The following is a 24,145-nucleotide window of genomic DNA, read 5'->3' as shown; positions in this document are numbered from 1 at the left end:
TTAAATGCTGTAATATGGATTTTGGGCCATCCCGGCCAGGCCTAGCAGCAACCTGAGGAGAAATATGTAGTTAATGGATAATTTGATTTTCTAATGACAGGCATGAAAACGGGTCAAGGGTGAAAAAGGTGAGAAGGAGATTACCCCTCTAGAGGTTTTCAACTGGTTTTGTCCCAGGGGGTACCGACGAGGGGGGGATGGGAATTGACAACAACTAATAGGGAACAATTCATTAAATACTCGTCATGCAATATATTGCATTGCATATAATGTGTGCTGGTCAACTAGTCTAAAATGAATTTTAAACAAATTTTTGCGTAGTTGAGAGTGACAAGTCGTACCAGCGTACTTTGAAGTCAAAATGCCAAAATGCTTATCAGGTTGGCAGGTCTGCTTATTGATAGAACGGTGGAGCACTTTACCTTCTGCCTTGTCAAAAACGCTAGCGTTAGCTACCGGAGCTTTAGCTAGCTGGCCAACGTCGCGGTAAATGACTCAATTTATCAAGCTGTAGCTAACATTAGCTAAGTATATGTCAACAAAGCTCCTGGGTAACTTAAGATATACCAGAAAATATTACAATTATTGAAGCCATCACTCACCGTGTTCTAGTGATGTGTCGTTCGTGAACCGTACGACCCGTGAATCCTTACAAGGACTCGAGAGTAACGAGTCCTCTCAAAGAAAAAATGTGTTCATCTTACTGGTATCGGTAATATCTTACCCCCCCCAAATGACTCGAAGAAAGAGTCGTTCGAAACATTTTTCATCCCACAAACCTACAAACTGGGCCAGAAGATTGGGTCAAAGATCACGATAACCATTTTTACTCTTAATTAAACACAATTCCAAAACCCAGGACACTACATCAGCACACATCAAAAACTACTGCTCCATCATCTATCTACACACGTGATATATATCATTAAAACTCAACAAAAGAACAAACAAGCAGCTGAAGCATGAATCATATCTTACCTTCGCCGTGATCAAAAATGGAGCTACAGCGGAAGGAATATGTGACCAGCTGAGTGGGGCGTGTCCACATTTAAGCACCAACCAACCAGATGCAGCTCTGTAATCAGACCCTGCAGCCCTCTGTCCAATCAGAGGGTTGTCGGTTCGATCCCAGGCTCTGCTAACCCGCATGTTGTTGTGTCCTTGGGAAAAACACTTAACCCAACATTGCTCCTGTAGCTGCGACTACAGTGTGTGATTGTTGGTTACTGATGGACAGGTGTCACGGTGTCACTGTGTGTGGTTCTCCTGTCATCAGTGTGGGAATGGGTGAATGATGTCATGTAGTGTTAAAGCGCTTTGAGTGGTCAGAAGACTAGAAAAGTGCTATACAAGTACAGTCCGTTTACCATTTATACCATTTACCATTTAGAATAACATACCTGCAAACCTCCTGCGTTTGTTTTGCCATTTTGAAATCAAAATATGGCGTCCACGTGAATCTGCCTAATATGTTTGATAAATGATTCTACATTAGCTCCCTTTTTGGAGTAGACTCAACGGGTGGACCACCTTTTTCACCTGTAATGAGTTTGCACGTACGGAAAAATCTCTCAAAGCTCCACCAGCCTGCTGCAGTCCCCCTCCCTCCCCCAGCCCATCAGGTGCTCACGCCTCTTCATCTATATCACCTTCCCCTCCCCCAGCAGCAACGACCCTCTCTATTCTGGAGAGACACGTTAACCGGCTCTTTAGAAGACTAAATCCCCGTAAGGCAGCCGGTCCGGACTCCGTCTCCCCTCACTCCCTGAAGCATTGTGCTGACCAGCTGTCTCCGGTGTTCACTGACATCTTCAACACCTCCCTGGAGACATGCCACGTACCAGTGTAATCGGTGTAATGACGTCCCCGAGCAGTGAAAACGCTGAGTTTTTATACACATGTGAAGAACATTCTCCGTGCCAGTTACGAGAAGCTACAAAGCAGGTTGAGATAAGAACCCAGGTGAAGCTGAGGGCAGCACACACACACACACAAGATCCTCCTCAGTGGCCGGTGCAAATCATTATTAATTGGCATAAAGTAAAAACGTGGATCCGGAACGAAAGCTCAGAATAAGATGTGAACTAAGGCCATGAACAGGAGTCCTTTGTTTTGAAGCTCCTGTTTGTGGACTTCAGCTCTGCTTTCAACACCATCATCCCGTCTCTGCTGCAGGACAAACTCTCCCAGCTGCACGTGCCCGACTCCACCTGCAAGTGGATCACAGACTTCCTGTCTGACAGGAAGCAGCACGTGAAGCTGGGGAAACATGTCTCAGCCTCTCGGACCATCAGCACCGGTTCCCCCCAAGGCTGCGTTCTTTCCCCTCTGCTCTTCTCCCTGTACACCAACAGCTGCACCTCCAGCCACCAATCCGTCAAGCTCCTGAAGTTTGCGGATGACACCACCCTCATTGGACTGATCTCTGGTGGGGACGAGTCCGCCTACAGGTGGGAGTCTGACCATCTGGTGTCGTGGTGCAGCCAGAACAACCTGGAGCTCAACGCTCTAAAGACAGTGGAGATGGTTGTGGATTTCCGGAGGAACAGAGCCCCAACCTCCCCCATCACCCTGTGTGACTCCCCCGTCACTATTGTGGATTCCTTCCGTTTCCTGGGCTCCATCTTCACCCAGGACCTCAAGTGGGAGCTGAACATCAGCTCCATCACCAAGAAGGCTCAGCAGAGGTTGTTCTTCCTGAGGCAGCTGAAGAAATTCAACCTGCCAAAGACGATGATGGTCCACTTCTACACGGCCATCATGGAGTCCATCCTCTGCTCCTCCATCAGCGTCTGGTACGCTGCAGCCACAGCCAAGGACAAGGGCAGGCTGCAGCGTGTCCTCCGCTCTGCAGAGAGGCTGATCGGCTGCAATCTGCCGTCCCTGCAGGACTTGTTCGCTTCCAGGTCTCTGAAGCAGCTAAAAAGATGGTAGCCGACCCCTCTCACCTCGGACAAAACCTGTTTGTGCCCCTTCCATCTGGCAGGAGGCTGAGGTCCATCAGGACTAAGACCTCCCGCCACACGAACAGTTTCTTCCCGTCGGCAGTCGGGCTCATCAACAGAGCCGGTCCCCCACTGCCTGACTATAACATCCCACCGGTCACTCCCCCTCATACTGCACATGTCACTTTCACTGTAATTCATCACTTTGTCGTCACTCGTCACTTTGTCTGTTACTTGTTCGTTAGTGCACTTTATGCTTAATATTTTTCTTTTTAACTTTTTTAATATTTTAAATTTTTAACTTTATTCCCTTGTTTTATACTAACCCATAGCCTTATTCTACTAACCCATTGCATTAGCATTTCATTTTACTTTATTTTATTACTTGTGCACTGCTGTCTTGTCTGTCCACTGTCGCGCACTAACTAAGAATAATTCCTTGTATGTTTGGCATATTTTGGTAATAAATGTTTCCTGATTCCTGAATAAAACACTTATCAATGGCCCTTGTCACGGAGCACAGAGTCAATTTATTTGTCATGACTTGTACAGGATAGAAGATCGTATAGCGCTTTCTGGGAACATTGATGCAGGATGTACCCAAATTATAGTACATGCAATCCCTTTGGAACTTAATGCAGCCAATAAGGTCGTCTGACCAGTGCTTCTTAAATGGGGTTGCGTGAACTCAACAGGATAAGTAAGACATTTTTTTAAATGTTACTGCAGCAACAATAACCTCACATGTATAGGAATTGACACTTAAACAGACTTATTACAAAATACTTTTCTTTTTTTTTATGGATTATTTTTACATTTGTAATTTTAAAATAACTCTTTATACTGTAGCACTGTTACTGAAGTTCGAGACCTGATGATAAACTCATTATAGGCAGGGGACTGTCTCATTACTAAGAAACTGTTCTTGTCCCAGGTGGTTTATCTTAAATGAATCCATCTCGTTGCATCAAGCCCTCAACAAATATGGTTAAACCTCTTAAGCTTTAATGCTAACATGATATACAAGAAGAGCGTAAGCCAGGCAGCTGTGCAAAGCAGCGGTTACATCCCTGGCCTCCATGTTGATCTGCCACGAACTACGAATCAATCCTGTGTAAAGTTGTCAAAAGCCAGCAGAAATAAATCATGACTTAATTTGCCTTACTGATATGTTTTGTATGAATGATACAATTTAGCCATAAGGTGAACTCAACATTAGAGCCATCCTCAATTGTCACTTCTCCATGGGCATATTGTACTGTACAGTTAAAAACAGCTGAAAACTATTCTATTTGTAACACGTTTAAGTGTTGTCTGAGGGCAGCAGGCTGCAGATAGTGTTGAGGTAATTATTGATGAATTCACTTTTACATAGATAAAGAAAATAATTTTATTTTCTGAATATCTTGTGACTATGTCTTGGTTGACCCTGTCTTTAATATTACTGTACATTCAGGTCACTGAGGCCACCATATTATATTTTCTCAAAAAGCATTATTTTAAAAACTCAGAAGGTCAAACAGTAGTGCTGGTTACAGATCCTGTAATCACAGATATCCTAGTGACCACCAGCTTGCCAGAAAATAACTTTTAACAGTCGATTTCTTCTGAGAAAGTTGTTTGTTGTTGTCTGTCCACAGCTTCTATAGCTTCGGCTACTGTCTATACACCTAACACTACCGGTATGTAGTAAATTAAGTTACCCTCATAGTCCGGTAGTGAAAACCCACAGGACAGTTAATGTGTTAGGAATTGTATGTGAATCTGGTAAACAGGTATACCTCCACAGCTAAACCTCACTATCGTGACGTTAGCTAAATAGGTAAAACAGTTACCGGCTAAGTAACGCATACGAGCCTTCTTACATTAGCTTTGCTGGAGTGTTTACTCTCACTACTGTGGGATATTAGAAACAAACTGACGACCCGGTTCATAAAATTAATAAAAATGCATATAGTGTACACCAGAATACAGCCATGATTCTGAAACTGTGTAATCAATAAAGTAATGACAATATTGTAAAACCACTGTAATTCTGCAACTGTAATAGAATAATACCAATGTACAGTTATGATTGTATTTGATGTAATGTAATCAACTGGAATGCATGTTGTACAACAACTGATATTGACTATGGATCATTCGAAATCCCGAGTTACATTGAACTCACCAGAAGACTCCCAGAGGTGTGGACACTAACTTTCACACCTTTAAGCATTGTAGCACTTAAATTGTACTTATAACGCCACTCATATATAGCAAATTGTAAATTGCCTTATTTGATGAAACGCGCCTTACTGTGCAAACTGAAACCTCAGCGCCTGCTGCCACCGAGTCTTGCTGCAGGTGTCTTGCTGCAGGTGTTCTGCAGTCACTCGAGGGTTTTTGACCACTTGCCTCCTCAGGAATCTGGTGGCAGCCGCTGACAGCTTCCTCTTTCTGCCACGTCCAGGTCCCGTAGCCGCTGGTCCTTCAACTTTCAACTTGCCAACTATGCTTCCAACTGTATTTCTAGGGACATTCGGTGCTTTTGCTATCTTTTTGTATCATTTTCCTTGTTTGTGCAAGGCAACGATCTCTTCTCTGAACTTTTTGGACAATTTCTAACATGCAATCAAACGTCACTCTCAATAAACCCGGAGCCAGACCAGGTGTGTTCTATCTCAAGCACACCTGAACTAATGAAGCCCTTGATTAGTGCACCAGGTGTGATTGGTACGGGGAGTTGGATCATTTCAAAGGTGCTCTGCTAAGTCCTGAAGATGCTCGTCACGAAGGGGTGGAATCATTTTGAGACTGCAGTAAATTCATTAAAGTCATTAAAAGTAGCATTTTGTGCTGAATTTGGACAAAACCTTTATAATATTAGTTTCATTAAACTACTTAAACAATTTTTGTGTAATTTGTTTATTGCAAACAGCTGAGAAATTCTATATTTTGCCAATAAACCTAATGTGCAACGGGGGTTGAACAATTTTGATTGCAGGTGTAAGTCCAGTCATTAAACTCCATATCCTAGTCCTAAGCCGAGTGCAGTCCAAAACCACGTCCAACCACAACTGAACTAAACACACGCTTTCACTTTTTCTCTGAGTTTGTGTTGCAGGCCAAATAAACTCCTCAGGCTTCCTCCTTTCATGCTGGGCACCGTGGACGCCATGTGCCAGGTGAATGACGTGGATTGACTAATATCTTTGCCGCTTCAGCGCAGGATACTTCATTTTTTACTTAATTCTTTTCTTATTGCTCTACACAACCTCATTTACGTGTCACCTCAGATAGACTCTCACAACTTTGATCAGCTACACAACCATCTTATTCACGTCCTTCAGCACACAGCACGGTTTTGTTTTCCTCAGACAGGAAAGCTCAAGCACCCCAGCGGTACTTTCTCTAACGCGGTGCTGAACAGTCAAACAATCAACTGTTTATCCAGATTTCTATTAGGAAGTTACTTTACACCATTTGACTTCTGTCCATTCTTTCCATACCTGTTGGCTTCGAATGATACGGGACCGAATTCATGATTGAACAAACAAACAAAAGCACAAGAATGAAATCAAACTAATCCAATTAGTGAGACAATGCTCCTCTTTTATTAAGGCTGGACAGATGAGAGATGCCCATCTGACAGGTTGCTTCCGATGTCATCGATGGAGAGGCCCATGTTGGGAACATGCAGCTGTGCTTTGTGTGGGTCCACTTGCAAAGGGCTTCGTATATTCATGAGGAAACCTACATAAACAAGCTCAGTTGTACAGGACATTTCCCTCCAAACAAGAAGCGCTGAACTTATTTCATGTGGTGCGTCCAACGTTCAGAGGCCTCGATATACAATAACAGATCGGCTATTATAGAGTAGCTGCGGATGGTGAACCAGCCGAAGCGCTGCAGTGGTGTGAGCACAGGAAGTGGCCTCTCAGTATGGTTTGCCTCCCATGGCGGCGAGCATCTCTTGTCTGTCTGCAGCAGTGGGCATGTCAGGCCTCACGCCGTCTCTTCTCCTCTGGAGCATCACGCTGTGCTGCAAGGAGGCAAACGCAAGGTCACCAATGTGCACGTGTACTTCACTGTGATTATAAACTAACTAGTTCACTGTGATTATAAACTAACTAGTTTATAATCACACTAAACTAAACGTATAGTTACGATACGTTTAGTTTGGTTAAATGTTTGTACCCATGGGTCTCCCACTAACCAGGTTTGTTGTGGTATAAAGCGGCGTGTGCCTCCCTGAGGCACCGCTTTGCTCATGAGCAGCTATAAGTGAGACTCTTGAGTCCTCACTTGTCTCGGTTTGCTGTCTTTGACTCTGGAGACAGACACTCACCCAGTATTTCCGACAGTTCTTGTATCTGTGGAAGTAAGCGGAGCACATGCTGGAGTCGTAGTTGTAGGCACTCAAACACTTCTGGGAGGCGTCACTTTCCTGAAAGAGAAGAAGTTTGAGACCCCACGATGACACAAACATCGGCTTTGCATTTGAGGCGGAGGCAGCGGGGGAGACGGCAGGCGGGTGTTGCAGCGTGCACAGAGCTTACCTCAATGCACGGGTTGCTGTCCTGGTTCCGAACTTTACGTACAGTTTTATCCATCCGGACCTGTGTAAAGATGAAGACATATGAACAGGGTCGGTTTCTGCACATCGTCTTAGTTTACCTCTTCACTGTATTTATTACAAGTGTGTAACTGGGATGACCGACGAGGAACTACAATTGTATGACGGCCCACAACAAGAATGTACATTTATTATGAGGCAAATAATACACTTGCTATTTAACAGCTGGAATAACTGTGTAAATAATGTTTTTGGGTTGTAAATATTGGCTGGCGTCTGGTTCGTCTCTCCTGTTTCCAGTGAGTGTCTGTGGATCAGTGGGACAACACACCGAATCGCCCATTAATCGGAACGCACAACCATTGATCCGTTACCGCTGGAAACCACTGGGGGCGGCAGCCCACACTGCTGGAGCTGATCAATACAGGATGTGATTGACACTTGTCAGCGGGACGAGAGGATTCGAAGCTCTGCTGGTTTTCATGACATTCTGTGGAGGCTCGTGTAAAGACTTGAGGTCAGAAGGTCTGTCTGGTCCACAAGGGCTCAACGGTCAAGTAAAGAAGAGCACAGCGTGGCCGCAGCACAGCACAAAGCGCAGTAACACAACTGCCTTCTGTTCTCCTGATGCTCCATTATTTACTCCAGCAGGTCGGATGTATTCATTTGTCTAGTGACTATAAAGCTTAAGTCACGTTGTAAGCTGCTGTGTGTCTCCTTCACACTCCTTCACACAAGTACCAGCAGACCGGCGGGCCCCGTGGTCCTCTAAGAGCACGAAGACCTCCTCGTGTCTCCAACAACTGCCCCGCGATGCCCCGCGTCGTTACACAACACTTGTTCGGATTGACATTGACGCACCTGCAGCTCGGGGTTGGACATGAAACGTGTCTCTTCGTTTAGTAGGAAGCGGCGTCGCGTCTCTGGTCGGGTCGATGGCTGCCGTAAACCCAACAGCCGGCCCGTGTTACTGCGGCAATGAAGCCGTGCTACGCGGGGACGCGACGACCTCCGTGGATGCGAGCGACGCGGCTCCTGCGGCCGACGGGCGGGACGGAGCCCGCACTCACCGCCCGGGTCCAGCGGAGGTGTCGCGCTGCTGGGCTCCCGCCGGAGAGACGGTGGACACGCGTCTAACAGCGGCTCCTCGCACACACTGCGGCCGCGTAAGTCCGCTGTTTCCTGGAGCGCAGCGAACACACGCCACCCGTCACCAGCTGCTGCACCTCCGGCACACCGCGTCTACCGGCCGGTCACCTCTCCGTCGGGCTCCAGGAAGCTCGCGTTGATCAACAGCGCACCAGGAAAAGAAGCCCCGCCCGAAGCCCGAACCGACGCGGGCGCCAGCCAATGGGAGCCGCTGAAAACGATCCGCGCGGACTGACGGTGAAGCGAGCCAATGGCATTACTTTGCCAACACGTTTGACTTCCTATCCCTTTATACTGTGCTAAACCAAATCGAAATGGCTGAAGTTACATATAGAAATTGTCAAAGATATTTCTCTGGACGGGACCTTAAATGACGTTGCGGTGACAGCGGCAGCGCCTCGCACAAACCCAAATGCCAAGTGGGCGGGAGTTGGGGTGGGCGTGGCCAACGCATAGTGCGGTTGCATCGCAGCGCATACACACAATGGCTGCTCGAAAGAGAGGAAAGCAAACAATTTTCAGGCCCGCCGCGTCTAGCAAAAAATATGAGAAAAAAATTATTAAAAATTCGGAAAATAGTTGAAAGTCAAGAAAAACCCGACAGAAAGGATGTTAAAGCGACCGGGGTAAGTTTGGTGTAAATTAAGTCTACGGGTACTTGGTTCTTGAATTAAAATATCGGGGTTATTTAAATTATGAGAGAGGGGTGAGCTGGGGAAAAAGTTCGTGTCAATCAGTTCCCACTTTGAGACCACAGAGGAAACCGGGAAAGTAACGTTTGCATTTGAAATAACAATAAACGATGTCACTGGTGGTATAAGTTTCACAAACTTTAAAGACTACAGGAGCACTAGAAATAGGAAAGTTGAGCCAAGTGGAAAAGATGCCGCCGCAGTTAGTGAACGTGTGCGTGCGTGTGTCTGCACATTGACGCGCATTCATGGTAATAATAAGGCTTCATCGCGAGCAGCGCGGCTCCTGTTGATTCTCCTCTTCTCTCCGAGCCGCTCGGCCCGTCACCGGGACGTCTGCCGGTCCCGCTGCCGGTCCCGGTGCCGGTCCCGGTGGGTTCGGGGGGCTGCTGACGCGCGGGGGCACCGAGTTGTCAGTGACTGCGGCAGGTTGCACTGAGCACCGCGGTCACGTTCACTAGACGGGTACCTGTGGCTGCTGCTGCCCGCGAGCCGGCGTGTGAAACGGCAGCTGGTGCGCGGGGGGCAGCGGGGGGCTGCGGGGGGCTGCGGGGGGGCAGCGGGGGGCTGCGGGGGGCTGCGGGGGGCTGCGGCGGGCTGCGGGTCGGAAGCTTCATCCGTTGTCGCGTGGAAGCAGCGGTGTGTTTGCTTCGTGGTTTGAAACGGTTCCTGACAGGAAACGTGCTGTCAGCTTGGCTTGAGTCGCTTATTAACCTGTCCTGTTCCTTTGACCCTATACCCTTTGACCCGTTGACCCTATACCCTTTGACCCGTTGACCCTATACCCATTGACCCTATACCCTTTGACCCGTTGACCCTATACCCGTTGACCCTATACCCTTTGACCCGTTGACCCTATACCCATTGACCCTATACCCTTTGACCCGTTGACCCTATACCCGTTGACCCTATACCCATTGACCCTATACCCTTTGACCCGTTGACCCTATACCCGTTGACCCTATACCCTTTGACCCGTTGACCCAATACCCGTTGACCCTATACCCTTTGACCCGTTGACCCTATACCCTTTGACCCGTTGACCCATCAGCGAGACCTGGACACCGGCTCTCATATGGACCCAGTGGGTCACTTGTGACTGATGTTGTCAGTGTGACGGGACATTGAATCCCTCACAACATTCGACCTTTTGTGTATAACGATGTAAATACATGTTTGCTTCCCATGAGCTAAAACGTCACGTTCTCTACCTTTTATATCAGATGGAATCAGGCAACATTTACTGCCATAATATGTCAGAAATACAAGGAATCTCACTTGGCTGGTGCCAACAAGACAACAGTGCACGAGGAATCAAAAATAATGCTGTGGGTTAGTAGTATAAGGCTATGGGTTAGTAATACAAGGCTATGGGTTAGTAATACAAGGCTATGGATTAGTAGTATAAGGCTATGGGTTAGTAATATAAGGCTATGGGTTAGTAGTATAATGCTATGGGTTAGTAATATAAGGCTATGGGTTAGTAATATAAGGCTATGGGTTAGAGGTATAATGATATAGGTTAGTAGTATAATGCTATAGGTTAGTAGTATAATGCTATGGGTTAGTAGTATAATGCTATGGGTTAGTAATATAAGGCTATGGGTTAGTAATATAAGGCTATGGGTTAGTAGTATAAGGCTATGGGTTAGTAATATAAGGCTATAGGTTAGAAGTATAAGGCTATGGGTTAGTAATATAAGGCTATGGGTTAGTAATATAAGGCAATGGGTTAGTAGTATAATGCTATAGGTTAGTAGTATAAGGCTATGGGTTAGTAATATAAGGCTATGGGTTAGTAATATAAGGCAATGGGTTAGTAGTATAATGCTATAGGTTAGTAGTATAAGGCTATGGGTTAGTAATATAAGGCTATGGGTCAGTAGTATAATGCTATGGGTTAGTAGTATAAGGCTATGGGTTAGTAATATAAGGCTATGGGTCAGTAGTATAATGCTATGGGTTAGTAATATAAGGCTATGGGTTAGTAATATAAGGCTATGGGTTAGTAGTATAATGCTATAGGTTAGTAGTATAATGCTATAGGTTAGTAGTATAAGGCTATGGGTTAGTAATATAAGGCTATGGGTTAGTAATATAAGGCTATGGGTTAGTAGTATAAGGCTATGGGTTAGTAATATAAGGCTATAGGTTAGAAGTATAAGGCTATGGGTTAGTAATATAAGGCTATGGGTTAGTTTAAAAATAAAGGAATACAAGTTAAAGTTACAGACAAAGTGCACCAGCGAACACAAAGATATTGCGGACATGTATGGAGAATGTCACACACCAGCCCGACCTGCATTTCTTCTTTTCAATTTCAACTTTCTACCTTTTTCTCAATGTCTGCTAAGTTTACAAAATGTTGATAATAAAGTAATTATTTGAGTAATTCCAATTGTTCACTAATATTTAAAGAATTTAAATAAGCTGCAGCCATTGTTATGTCGGTAATTTCTTGATTTAGTGCCGTTTGTTGTTGCGCGTGATGAAGAAGTGTCCATCCTGTGGACGTGGGCTTTGAGCTGAACAGCAACTCTTTTAATCTGGATATTAAGTATGTATTCAGTAGAGTTTTGAACTTAATCAGACAAATATTGTAAATGTTTTTTTTATCTGTATTGATGAATTAGATTCCAAATTAAAATGCGAAATAAAACAGAACTCTTCTAAAGAGTTGTTTTGTAAAACATTCTTTCGAATACCAAGCACTGATAAGTCTTAATTATGCAAAAAAGTTGGCTGATATCGTCGCAGTTATTTGCACTCATTTGTTCTCTGAAAATAGAGATCGATTGATTTTAACATCCCTCTCCACAGTAGATTGGTTTTGCATTGAATCAGATGTACATCTAGTTTAACTCCAGGGTTAGGGTTGTGTTTTCATCGGAACAAAATAAATAAATACTCACAAATATTTAGGCTGAATAATTAAGATTTATGTCGCGTTTCAACATAAAATAAACCAATACACTTTATCTGATGTAGATTTGCTAGTCAAAACAAATTGAAACCACATTTATGTAAAAAATATATTTTAAATACACAGTAAGTAGGTTTGTACATTTACCATAATCTAATGTTTTCATATTCATAGCCAGGCGTATGTATTCAGTATTAATCAAGCTTATGTGTTTGATATTCATAATAATAAATAAATGTTAACACAATAAACTCAATTAACTTAAAATACATACAATTAATGTGGTTTTTATAAATAAATGTTTTTTATTGATATCCAATTATTACTTATTATTTTCTTCTGTACTACTACCACAGTGTACTCGTGTACACTAACACTGAAACTGGATCCTCTTTAGATGCAGATCTGAAGGACTGAAGTACTCTCAGGTGAAGGTTCCTCACATGTGCTGCTGCAGGCTTCCTGAACATTTACAGCTACAGCAAAACCACACTATAGATGAAAGGATCAGATGTTGGTCTGTAATATGTGGGAAGTTGGCCAGTGACAGAAAGTGCTGACTCGTTAAGCAGCTGATATTTCTTTGTAACTGAGATAGTTACACGCAGGATGCTGAGGAGAAGTCTGATGTCACTTCCTCTACTGAACGCGTGTATGTGAGTTCATCTCATGAGCACGAACCACACGAGGCATATCAACATCTTTAAACTCAATTGTTAGAAAAATACAAACATATACGTATGTAAATGAGGTCATTAAATAATGCAGCCAGAGAATAGTGACTCTACAAACGTCTTGGTGGGACAGAGTTAACAGTCGCTGGCTCGGGGATATTTGGACAGTGTATCAGAACTAAAGTACAAGCTGTGGCAGTTGAGGTGGAAGATTCGGCACATGTTTCATGGGCGCAACCACATCCTCAGCTGCTCATCCCACAGACGCATGTTCCTCCCAGACGCGCCACCGCTTACAACGGAATTAAACGTGCTCTTCCATCAGCAATGGTACAACAAGTAATAAACAGTAAATAAATAAATAACCAACCAAACACATTGCGTGTAGTTCCATGTTTATATACATATACCTTCGGAGAACGTGAAGCAGATGTTTCCTCACCATGATGTAGAGGCTTGTGCCTGTAATCTTATTTAGTAGCATCGTCGTTGTGGATGGGAAGTCTGTTACAAAGCACCATGGGTTTGTTCGTCATCTTTGGACGTATGTGGACTTGCTTCATATCACAAACCAACTGACATCAAATCAGATCGCTGGAGTCACCGTTCCCGAAGGACCCCGAAAGGGACCAAACTAGTGATGAATAAGACTCTTGTTCCAGACTTTAATATCACGTTTTGCTTCTGCTTCAATCTGCTTTCCCACAGCTGTCATTTGAGGTCATGTTGTACACGTCTTGATTACGTTGTTGTTATCCAGGATCACCAGCATTTTCTCCAGCCTCAGGAAAGAGTCGGGTTCCGTCAGGCCTCAGATCCGTGGATTTATGACTTTTCCTTATGTTTAGGACAATAGTTTTAGTACTGTTTGTACTGCCAGCACCCTGAAACTGAAGCGTTGACATGTTTTTCTCTCCCTCCAGGCGCCTGACTCCGGGCGGCGTTGAGCACATAAAGCTGGATAGAATAATTGCTTCAGCAGTAGTAGCGGTCCATGTAGCTGGTCAGCCTTAGAGCGCCATGGCCACAGGAAGCCAGGGCCACCGCGACCACGTCCTGGAGAGAACGCGGCTCGCAGAGCCCACGGGGAGGCGCAGGAGAGCAGAGGGGAAGCCCAAGAAGAATTTCCCCTGCCTGGAGTGTCAGAAAGCCTTCAACAGTCTGGAGAAGCTGAAGGTGCACTCGTACTCTCACACGGGAGAAAGACCGTACGGCTGCTCCCAGCCGGACTGCACCAAGGCCTTTGTCTCCAAATACAAGCTGCTACGGTACAGACGGCAGGCCGCGGCATGTTGCTTCTCTCTTTGCATCTTTGCTAATCCACATGTTTGAATGATTGTGTTTCTGTGTACTGTAACGCATGCCTACTTGACCCGTGATTGCAAAAATTCCAAGTGCTCATAGAATGTGTCTGTGTTCCAAGGCATATGGCAACACACTCGCCAGAAAAAAACCACAAGTGTTCATACTGTGAGAAAATGTTCCACCGCAAGGATCACTTAAAGAATCACCTACACACCCACGACCCCTACAAGGAAGCATTCGCCTGTCAGCAGTGTGGCAAGAGCTACAACACCAAGCTGGGCTTCAAACGCCACCTCGCCCTCCACGCCGCCAACAGCGGAGACCTCACCTGCCAAGTGTGCCTGCAGCCCTTCCCCAGCACCGGGGTCCTTCTGGAACACCTCAAAACCCACGCCGGCAAGTCCTCTGCTGGCACCAAAGAGAAGAAGCATCGCTGCGAGCACTGCGAGCGGCGCTTTTACACCCGTAAAGATGTGCGGCGCCACATGGTGGTGCACACCGGGCGCAAGGACTTCCTCTGCCAGTACTGCGCCCAGCGCTTCGGCAGGAAGGACCACCTGACGCGCCACGTGAAGAAGAGCCACACGCGGGAGCTGCTGAGGGTGAAGACCGAGCCGGCTGACTCGCTGGAGCCCGTGGTCTACGACTCGGCGTCCGGGGGCATCAAGGGCGAGGTAATGCTGACGCCGAGGCCTCAGCAGCTCCACTCGTACGCAGGCCCCGGCCTGGACGCGGAGCCCTTCCCCCCCCCCACACACGCCTTTGCTTTCAAGTACCCACTGGGTTCCAACTTTACCTCATACGCCGTCTCCTCACAGGAGCGCGAGCAGAATCTTAAGGGAGAACTGGAGACGTACCTGATGGAGCTGCAGAGCAGCATGCCGTCCTCGTCCTCTGCAGCCCCCCAAGCCCAGATCGCCTCCTCCAAGCTGGAGCTGGAGCCTCAAGGGGGAGCGCTGCAGGAGGAGAGCGAAGAGGGGACCATGTCTAAAAGGTCCACCCCGACAGCAGGCGACCCTCTGGCATCTTGCTCTTCTCTGATGGACTTCTCACAGCTCTTCAACTTCCTGCCACTCAACGGGCCCCCGTACAACCACGCAGGGGGCGGCGGGGGGCCGGGCGAAGAGCCCGCCACTCTTGTCCAGCTGCCCCACCAGCCTCCAGAAGGTCCAGAGGCTGCAGAGAGTCAAAGGCTCCCCTCCTCCTTCATATCCAACCTGAGCGCCCCCACCACGCTGCCTCGCTTCCACCAAGCCTTCCAGTGACCCAGTACGTACTGCCCCCCACCACGCTGCCTCGCTTCCACCAAGCCTTCCAGTGACCCAGTACGTACTGCCCCCCACCACGCTGCCTCGCTTCCACCAAGCCTTCCAGTGACCCAGTACGTACTGCCCCCCACCACGCTGCCTCGCCTCCACCAAGCCTTCCAGTGACCCAGTACGTACTGCCCCCCACCACACTGCCTCGCCTCCACCAAGCCTTCTAGTGACCCAGTACGTACTGCCCCCCACCACACTGCCTCGCCTCCACCAAGCCTTCCAGTGACCCAGTACGTACTGCCCCCCACCACGCTGCCTCGCCTCCACCAAGCCTTCCAGTGACCCAGTACGTACTGCCCCCCACCACGCTGCCTCGCTTCCACCAAGCCTTCCAGTGACCCAGTACGTACTGCCCCCCACCACGCTGCCTCGCCTCCACCAAGCCTTCCAGTGACCCAGTACGTACTGCCCCCCACCACGCTGCCTCGCTTCCACCAAGCCTTCCAGTGACCCAGTACGTACTGCCCCCCCACCACGCTGCCTCGCTTCCACCAAGCCTTCCAGTGACCCAGTACGTACTGCCCCCCACCACGCTGCCTCGCCTCCACCAAGCCTTCCAGTGACCCAGTACGTACTGCCCCCCACCACACGCATCTTGACACACATCGTCCGCCCACCAAACCTCCTCAGCTGATCCCGGAAGCAGATGTTGGTCACACATGTGTAATGACCACACGAGCAGATTTCATCCCACGCAGCAAACACACGGTGATCACACCACCTTCCTTTCTCCTTCTTAGCTTTTCACCTTTACTCCAAAAGACACATAATGATCCTCTTATGCAAATACAGTACACAATTTCTCAATCTCTTGCTATTTGCAAGTTGGGGAACCGACCTGATTAGCTGACCTAATCACCAAGTGACTTTTTCACAGAGAAAATTTGTCAAAACATCTGTAGAATTCCCCGTTGAAGTGCAGCGCCGCATCTACACGACCTTCATATTAGTGGAGCAAAAACAGTCAGGCTTCGTCCCTTAGAACATGAATCAGTCATTGGGACATTGGGAGGATTGTAATCAGATTACAGTGACAGGAAGCAGCTTGAGCATTTTCTTCATCTCTTTGTGGCAGGGACCAAACCGCAGTTTGAGGGTGTTTTTGTAGTTGAAATAGTTCAAACATGATGCACTATGAATGAAAGCATCCTGCATAGTGGATGAATTTGATATGAAATGTTTGAAACAATTTCTGTCCATTGATTTGCATCATGTCTGCTCCTCGTGTTGTCACTAAGGTCCCTGTGATGTACGCTGGCCGTGAGCAGCAGACCCAATGAAACAAACACGTTCAATAGAAGATACTTCTTTTAAGAAAGGGAAATTAGTCGATAGAAAATAACCTGGTTCCGTTGCACAAGCAGAAGAGTATTCACACGATAAAAAAAGAGTTTTTTAATTAATTGACACAAGCGTTGTGCTTCTCTAATTCGCCCCAAAGAACATCTTCACTGCAGCCGCACAGCAGGGGGATAATTCAGACCATAGTTCTCCTAAAGTCCAATCTAAACATTATCTAATCAAAGTTTACAACGCAAACCACCAACGCGCACGTTCAAAGGGAATTTAGCATTTTTCAGATTAATGGCAACTATAAGAAAAGGTGCTCTATTTATGGAGTATTCCAGCAAACCTCAGTCTTTGAAGACCAGAACGCCAAATTCACCGTGTGTCAAATTAAACTACAGAGAAAAGGCAACCAGAAATAATACTTATTATTTCCATGGGATTACTTCATAAGTCTCCACTCTATGCACATGTAGGCAATCTGGTAGTAATGAATATTTCCTACTTCAGAGGCCGTATTCTAGTAAACGCATATCAACAAACGTTAAGTGAAAGGATTTCTTCAGCGAGCTGTCTGCCTCAATCAACAGTATTTATACAATGTTTTATCCAGTAAGCAATCTATCGCCAAAGTACAAAATGTTACAGTCAGAAGAAAAAGAAGCATACGTTTCGTTAGTTAGTTTGGTAACTATAGAAGCTACGAGTTAATCAGCTGACATACCGTCTACCTCTGAATGACACTGCTGCCCACGACATCCCGCAGGCCACGCCTCCTTTGGCCCTCTGAAGCACGCGTGGAAAACCTGCTTCTCTATGGAAGTAGCTGCTGCCCCCCCAATCGGCCCGCCCCCCCAATCGGCCCGCCCCTTCCCAATCGGTCCGCCGCCCCCCAATCGGTCCGGCGCCCCCCCAATCGGTCCGGCGCCCCCCAATCGGTCCGGCGCCCCCCCAATCGGTCCGGCGCCCCCCAATCGGCCCGCCCCCCCCCCAATCGGTCCGCCGCCCCCCAATCGGTCCGCCGCCCCCCAATCGGCCCGCCGCCCCACAATCGGTCCGCCCCCCCAATCGGCCCGCCCCCCCAATCGGCCCGCTGCCCCCCCAATCGGTCCGCCGCCCCCCAATCGGTCCACCGGCCCCAATCGGCCCGCTGCCCCCCCAATCGGTCCGCCGCCCCCCAATCGGTCCGCCGCCCCCCAATTGGTCCGGCGCCCCCCAATCGGCCCGCCCCCCCAATCGGACTCCAGCTCCTCACCGATGGCCGAGCTTCTCCGCCATTGTTTTACCTGTTTTACCAAACCGTCGTGTTTTTGTACTAAATAGCATCCGTGGGCGCAGACAGCTTCTACATGAACTGCGTCTGGATGGCTGCCGCTTCCAGCGCACATGAGGTTAGCCAGTCTGATTTCACCGCCTTCCCATCATACTCCTCTGCTGAGGGAGCTGTGGCGTGGCGAGACGACCGCGTGCTCAAGCACATCCAAACGCCTCCATTCAAAGCAACCCACATGTTGAGAAAATGTCCTGCTATATTCCTTAATATTGAGTACGAGGGTGCATGTACAGCTCGGGGTACCGCTGTCTGCAGGACGCCAGTGACGACGGGGAGCATCTCATCGCTCAGCGTCGCCCGTTTGACACGACTTCGCCTGATGCGGCTCGCCTCAGTCTCATGGCGTCGCTGCATGAGATCCTGTGGCGAGATACACATCATTATGATATACATTCTTTTCTTTTCCTCTTCCAACCGATCCATCCAAAGGGGGGCTGCTTGGCGTCTTCTGAGCCTCAGTGGTGCAGTGGTCCCCTTACAGCCTGTACGGCTTGTGCTGCAAAGCAAGCGGCGCACTAGTAGAGGCCAGTCAGGCCTCAGCATCTAGTGGACACATTGGTCATACTAAGATCATACACTGTAAGCACACGTTGTGCTTATTATCATGCAACACAAACTACAGATGAGTTGTTTGCTGTGTTTGAAAAATGTAAAAATGGGAAAAATAACGGCCACCTTGGTACAGAAGCTCATGATATTTTCATACATGCTGCACAGGACGTTTCTCACTGTCGCAGCAATGATTGACAGAACGAGAGCTTTTTATACCTTTTTTTATACGTTATACACCTTCAACAAGCAGATACACAACACACATTTGATAACAAATGGGCCTATTGGGAGCAACGTATAGAAGAGATATTTGAACACAAAAATACACTTAAAGATGCAACCTGCTGCTAAGTAATATATTGAAATGATCGCATTTGTCCAGTGACGTTTGTGTAATATATCCAAATGATAGACTGACAAAAGGTACTGAAGACACTGAAGAAGGTTTGGGGTTTGTTCTCCTGTTGCAGCAGCTCTTGCTAGTCCTGAGTTTATGACTGTAGTCCTGGGTTTATGACTGTAGTCCTGGGTTTATGACTGTAGTCCTGGGTTTATGACTGTAGTCTTGAGTTTATGACTGTAGTCCTAGGTTTATGACTGTAGTCTTGAGTTTATGACTGTAGTCCTGGGTTTATGACTGTAGTCCTGGGTTTATGACTGTAGTCCTGGGTTTATGACTGTAGTCCTGGGTTTATGACTGTAGTCCTGGGTTTATGACTGTAGTCTTGAGTTTATGACTGTAGTCCTAGGTTTATGACTGTAGTCTTGAGTTTATGACTGTAGTCCTGGGTTTATGACTGTAGTCCTGGGTTTATGACTGTAGTCTTGAGTTTATGACTGTAGTCCTGGGTTTATGACTGTAGTCTTGAGTTTATGACTGCAGTCTTGGTTTTATGACTGTAGTCTTGAGTTTACGACTGTAGTCTTGGTTTTATGACTGTAGTCTTGAGTTTATGACTGCAGTCCTGAGTTTATGACTGTAGTCTTGAGTTTATGACTGTAGTCCTGGGTTTATGACTGTAGTCTTGAGTTTATGACTGTAGTCCTGGGTTTATGACTGTAGTCTTGAGTTTATGACTGCAGTCTTGGTTTTATGACTGTAGTCTTGAGTTTACGACTGTAGTCTTGGTTTTATGACTGTAGTCTTGAGTTTATGACTGTAGTCCTGGGTTTATGACTGTAGTCTTGAGTTTATGACTGCAGTCTTGGTTTTATGACTGTAGTCTTGAGTTTACGACTGTAGTCTTGGTTTTATGACTGTAGTCTTGAGTTTATGACTGTAGTCCTGGGTTTATGACTGTAGTCTTGCGGTGCTACACTCACTCATCATGAACTCCAGTTGTAGTCCTGGTTTGGCCAAAACGTTCTGCTTTTAAAATGCGTCATGTGACACGAACGTTGCTAATGAAGGCTGCAGGTGAACGGGCCTTTTGCATAATGTATCAAACTCTGGTATCAATCATCAATATCAATGCGTTCCCTGTCATGACATCATTCCGGACTCTTCTAACAGACATTGGACTGCTCACCATGTGGCATAAATGTGAAGTCAGCAGCCTTTTCTCTTCCCAACAGTTCTGAGACGCTGCATCCTGGTTCCATGACGTGTTTGATGCAAATGTAACTCCATAGTGTTTTCATTTACCTCACATACTCATATTGTCTTTTGCTCTGAAATTCAAAAATGAAGTGTTACCTTCTTCGTTTCCCTTATTGAGACAAGGATGGACACAATATTGTTCTTGGTTATGTGAAATATAGAGTTGAATGTGTGATGTTTCAAAGCATTTGTGTCCTGTGAAGGTTTGGGGTTTTACAAGAAAGGTTAGCAAGCTGCTTTTTTGAAATCATAGCACTTTTTGTAAATTGAATACCTTTTATTTTCCTTCATTGCCTTTTGTTAAAATACCTTTACTACAAATGTATAGATGATATATTTAGCTCTTTTAGAGAACAATAACATGTAAATACAATATAGTGTTTTATTTTTACAGGTACAATGACAGTGTTTTACTTATCAAAGTGTCCCTTTTGCTTTACTTGCACAAGTGTTCTGTGTGTCTCATTGAGGGCTCTTCTAACAAACGCCTGGTTCTGCAGAAGGTTTGAACAGCCCAGCGATGGTTTGGGTGAGAGCACAAGCGTGATGGAGCTTGGATGGATGCTTCCATCACTTGTAAAGAGACAAACCAGATATACTGTACGTTCGCTCAGTCCCAGGGTTGTTTTCTTCTTCTGTCATACTTTGACCTCAGTGGGACATTCTGAGAATATACGACTTGTTTTCTTAGTGGTTTCTGCCTGAAGGCTGTTCATCAGCTAACTGCATTATTGTGGATGACAGTTGAGAGGTAAAAACTAATCTAGCCGTCCTGGGAAACGGCGTGGTGACCAGGAGACGCTCTTCAGTGAGAGGCACAGACCTTCAGCAATCCATGTCGACCTTCTTCATAAGCTCCAGTGGTACCAGTGAACTTTATTGAATGTGTATGTAAGAAACACTGCAATACTGCGATTTATATATTTTGGTATTGGATCAAGCTGCTAACATACTGAAGGTGCAACAGACCTCCTTTCTACTTCTTAAACGTATCGTTTGTACAGACTAAATATCCAGCTCGTGCTTGTACCAGATAGCTGCATACATGTCATTGTTCTGTGATATCACATGGAGCCCCGACGGAGGTCCTTCTGCAGAGACGACGTGATGTTCATTCCAGCCGCGTTGCTTTGGGGATCGATGGCGTCCTGTGACAGTGATGGACTCATTGCTAATTCTCTATATGTTACTTCAATTTTACAAACTACTGTAGTGTTTTATGAATATAGGCAAAGTTATTCACATGAACATATATGTGTGTATATATATATATATATAGTAAATATATATGTATATGTTTACAGGTTGTAAAATAAAAGTGAACGCTGCAGCATATTTATCTGTTGTTTTCTAAACATCGACGTCATCCAAAGAGGCAGATTATTTATTGTCTGGCAGAATAACCATGATTTGATTTACACACCTTGCTGCTATGAGAGAAAAGAACTGCAGTCGTCAACTCCAGTGTTTTTACCCAATGAAAGTTGAATAAACGTAAAATATGGATCCAACTGCAGGTCTGTTTGGTCATTTATAAATGTGTCACTTGTGTGTAAACTGCTGCTTCTGTCCGTGTGTCGCATGTTTCACTGAGGCCGGACGTGGAGCAGCGCCGTTGGGGGAGGAGTCCTCGTGATGATGATGAACATGTCATGAATAAACCAGTAAAACGCTTTCTAGTAAGTTACTCTGAAACAACACACGACGTAATGTGAGCAGAGCAAGCTGCAGGCTTAGCTGCATAGATGTGGCACTAATGTCTGCATATATGACACATGTATGTTGCTGTGGGTGTGGTTAGACTGAAGCAGCTTAAAAACACTATGAAACTAATTGTCCATCACCACCCGTTTCTATCTGTTCTCTGCTGTGAGATGTTCCAACATGGAAGGTCTGAAGTCTTTAACGCGTCTTCCACTAAACCAGGAGCATTGATCCATAACTGGCCACCGAGGGTCATCAGGTGATCTCACAGGACGCTCTCAGAGCGCATGGTCCACACAGGAGGTCAGTCTGGTCCAGGAGACGCGTCCGCTGGCCGGGTCTCCCTCAGTAAGCACACACGCGGCAGAGACATACATGTGATTGTGCATCGCGAGGCCCGGATGGAAAGAGAGGGTCCCGCTGCAGAGCATAAACCCAGTTGAACCGGCGCGTGAACCCGTTGAACCCAAAGCCCCTCCTCGCCACCGGGCGGCGCTGTGAGCGGCGGCTGCGGCGCGCGTCACCGGTGAAAAGCCCCGCGGCCTCGGGGCCGCTGCTCAGTCCGCTGCAGACCTCCAGCCGCAGCGATGCCTTCCCCGATCCCCGCGAGCCGCCTGCTGCCCAGAGACATCTACCCCTGCGTGGACATCGGGACCTGCAGCAGTCCGCTGGCCAAATACTCCCTGGGAACCACGCTGACGGTCCCGGTCCAGCGGCTCCACGGGAAGGTGGCCAGCCGGCTGTGGTCCACCGTGATCCACTGGAAGGAGCTGCGCTCCCTGCAGCCCGCGGGCTCCGGGGGGTTCGGCTCCGTCTACCGGGCGGAGTACCGCGGGGACACCGTGGCGCTCAAGAGGGTCAAGAAGTGCACGAAGAACCAGCTGGCGTCCCGGCAGAGCTTCTGGGCCGAGCTGAACGCCGCGCACCTGCGCCACCGCAACATCGTGCGCGTCATCGCGGCGACCACCTGCGTCCCGGCGGATTTTGGAGACGAAAGCAGCATCGGAACCGTGCTGATGGAGTTCGTCGGGGAGCGGAACCTGCAGCAGGTGATTTACGGCTGCACGGAGCCGCTGGGGGAGCAGCGCTGGCTCCGCTACGCCGCGGACGTTGCGCGCGGCTTGCGGTTCCTCCACTCGCACGGCGTCGTGCATCTGGACATCAAGCCGGCCAACGTCTTGGTGTCCAGCGAAGACGTTTGCAAAATCGCGGACTTCGGCTGTTCGCTGACTCTCGATCGCGGCTGTGAAGTGCGCGCCATCGGCGCCCACCTGAGCCACGTGGGCGGCACGTACACGCACCGCGCGCCGGAGCTGCTCAGGGGCGAGGCGCTGTCCCCGAAAGCCGACGTCTTCTCCTTCGGCGTCACCGCGTGGCAGCTGGTCACCAGGGAGCAGCCGTACGCGGGCGACCGCCAGCACGTCATGTACGCGGTGGTGGCGCACGGCCTGCGCCCGTCGCTCCGCGACCACCCGGGGTTCGGGTCGCCGCGCGGCCGGCTGTGCGCGGCCCTGCTGAGCCGCTGCTGGAGCGCGGAGGGCCGCTGCAGGCCGACGGCCGAGGAGGTGCTGCTCCGCCTGGAGGAGCTGCTGCTCCGCCCGGAGGAGGAGGAGGAGGTGGTGGTGCTCCGCCCGGAGGAGGAGGTGTGATCGGTCGCCTCACCAAGCGACCTGCTGCAGGGACGCGAACCGCCGCTGAACTTGAACCTGTCGGGTTGTGTTTTATTTGCCATGATGAGATTGTATTGTGATATTTAAGTGTGGTGCGTTTCATTAAAGGTTATTTTCTACTCTGCGTTGTGCTGTGAGGCCTCATTAATGTGAGACGTTGAGCAGAGGGAGCGCGTGCGTCCTTCTGCTCATCCGAACGGATGCTAAATATCTCCAGGTATTTGTACGTGTTTCTTGTTCCTTGTCTTTGTTCACCTGTCAACCTAAAAGTTTCTATGTTCATCTGAAATCTACACGCTGAATAAAAGTGACAGATTTCACACGCAGAGTGCGTCGTTTCTACGGTTTGCTATTTCATAATTCTAAATGTTTCCCTTTTGGTGTTGAAGCTGCGCCCCCTGCTGGCCACTGGCTTCTGTGTGGACACGTCAGTG

General features: G+C 47.6%; 3 protein-coding genes across 3 annotated transcripts; 2 read left to right on the top strand and 1 right to left on the bottom strand.

Annotated features, from left to right (window-relative positions):
- Positions 1-6,513: 6,513 nt before the first annotated feature.
- On the bottom strand, positions 6,514-9,185 carry chchd7 (coiled-coil-helix-coiled-coil-helix domain containing 7). The gene is made up of 4 exons (XM_040166661.2): positions 8,365-9,185; positions 7,487-7,546; positions 7,276-7,374; positions 6,514-6,969 (listed from the first exon to the last, which is right to left on the bottom strand). Exons 1-4 carry the CDS (start codon positions 8,383-8,385, stop codon positions 6,865-6,867), a joined length of 285 nt encoding a protein of 94 aa, XP_040022595.1. The 5' UTR covers positions 8,386-9,185; the 3' UTR covers positions 6,514-6,864.
- Positions 9,107-21,848, top strand: plag1 (pleiomorphic adenoma gene 1). The gene is made up of 3 exons (XM_040166636.2): positions 9,107-9,278; positions 13,865-14,209; positions 14,365-21,848. The coding sequence occupies exons 2-3, from the start codon at positions 13,962-13,964 to the stop codon at positions 15,509-15,511; spliced, it is 1,395 nt and encodes a 464-aa protein (XP_040022570.1). The 5' UTR covers positions 9,107-9,278; positions 13,865-13,961; the 3' UTR covers positions 15,512-21,848.
- Positions 21,849-22,261: 413 nt separating this feature from the next.
- Positions 22,262-23,835, top strand: mos (v-mos Moloney murine sarcoma viral oncogene homolog). Its single transcript, XM_078096654.1, has one exon. It carries the CDS (start codon positions 22,629-22,631, stop codon positions 23,688-23,690), a length of 1,062 nt encoding a protein of 353 aa, XP_077952780.1. The 5' UTR covers positions 22,262-22,628; the 3' UTR covers positions 23,691-23,835.
- Positions 23,836-24,145: the final 310 nt, after the last annotated feature.

The sequence above is a fragment of the Gasterosteus aculeatus genome, chromosome 21, assembly GCF_964276395.1.
Source record: "Gasterosteus aculeatus chromosome 21, fGasAcu3.hap1.1, whole genome shotgun sequence".
NCBI lineage: Eukaryota > Metazoa > Chordata > Actinopteri > Perciformes > Gasterosteidae > Gasterosteus > Gasterosteus aculeatus.
The sequence above is the reverse complement of the archived record's forward strand: the minus strand, read 5'-3'. Positions and strand labels throughout refer to the sequence as shown.

What these genes read in the sequence shown, in the direction of transcription:
- plag1 (XM_040166636.2), top strand. Translation starts at nt 13,962, where the DNA reads ATGGCCACAGGAAGCCAGGGCCACCGCGACCACGTCCTGGAGAGAACG. An exon ending in TCCAAATACAAGCTGCTACG is followed by an intron (nt 14,210 to 14,364) that starts GTACAGACGGCA and finishes CTGTGTTCCAAG; the next exon opens with GCATATGGCAACACACTCGC.
- mos (XM_078096654.1), top strand. Translation starts at nt 22,629, where the DNA reads ATGCCTTCCCCGATCCCCGCGAGCCGCCTGCTGCCCAGAGACATCTAC.
- chchd7 (XM_040166661.2), bottom strand. Translation starts at nt 8,385, where the DNA reads ATGTCCAACCCCGAGCTGCAG. An exon ending in TGTCCAACCCCGAGCTGCAG is followed by an intron (nt 7,547 to 8,364) that starts GTGCGTCAATGT and finishes ATCTTTACACAG; the next exon opens with GTCCGGATGGATAAAACTGT. An exon ending in ACAGCAACCCGTGCATTGAG is followed by an intron (nt 7,375 to 7,486) that starts GTAAGCTCTGTG and finishes CTTCTCTTTCAG; the next exon opens with GAAAGTGACGCCTCCCAGAA.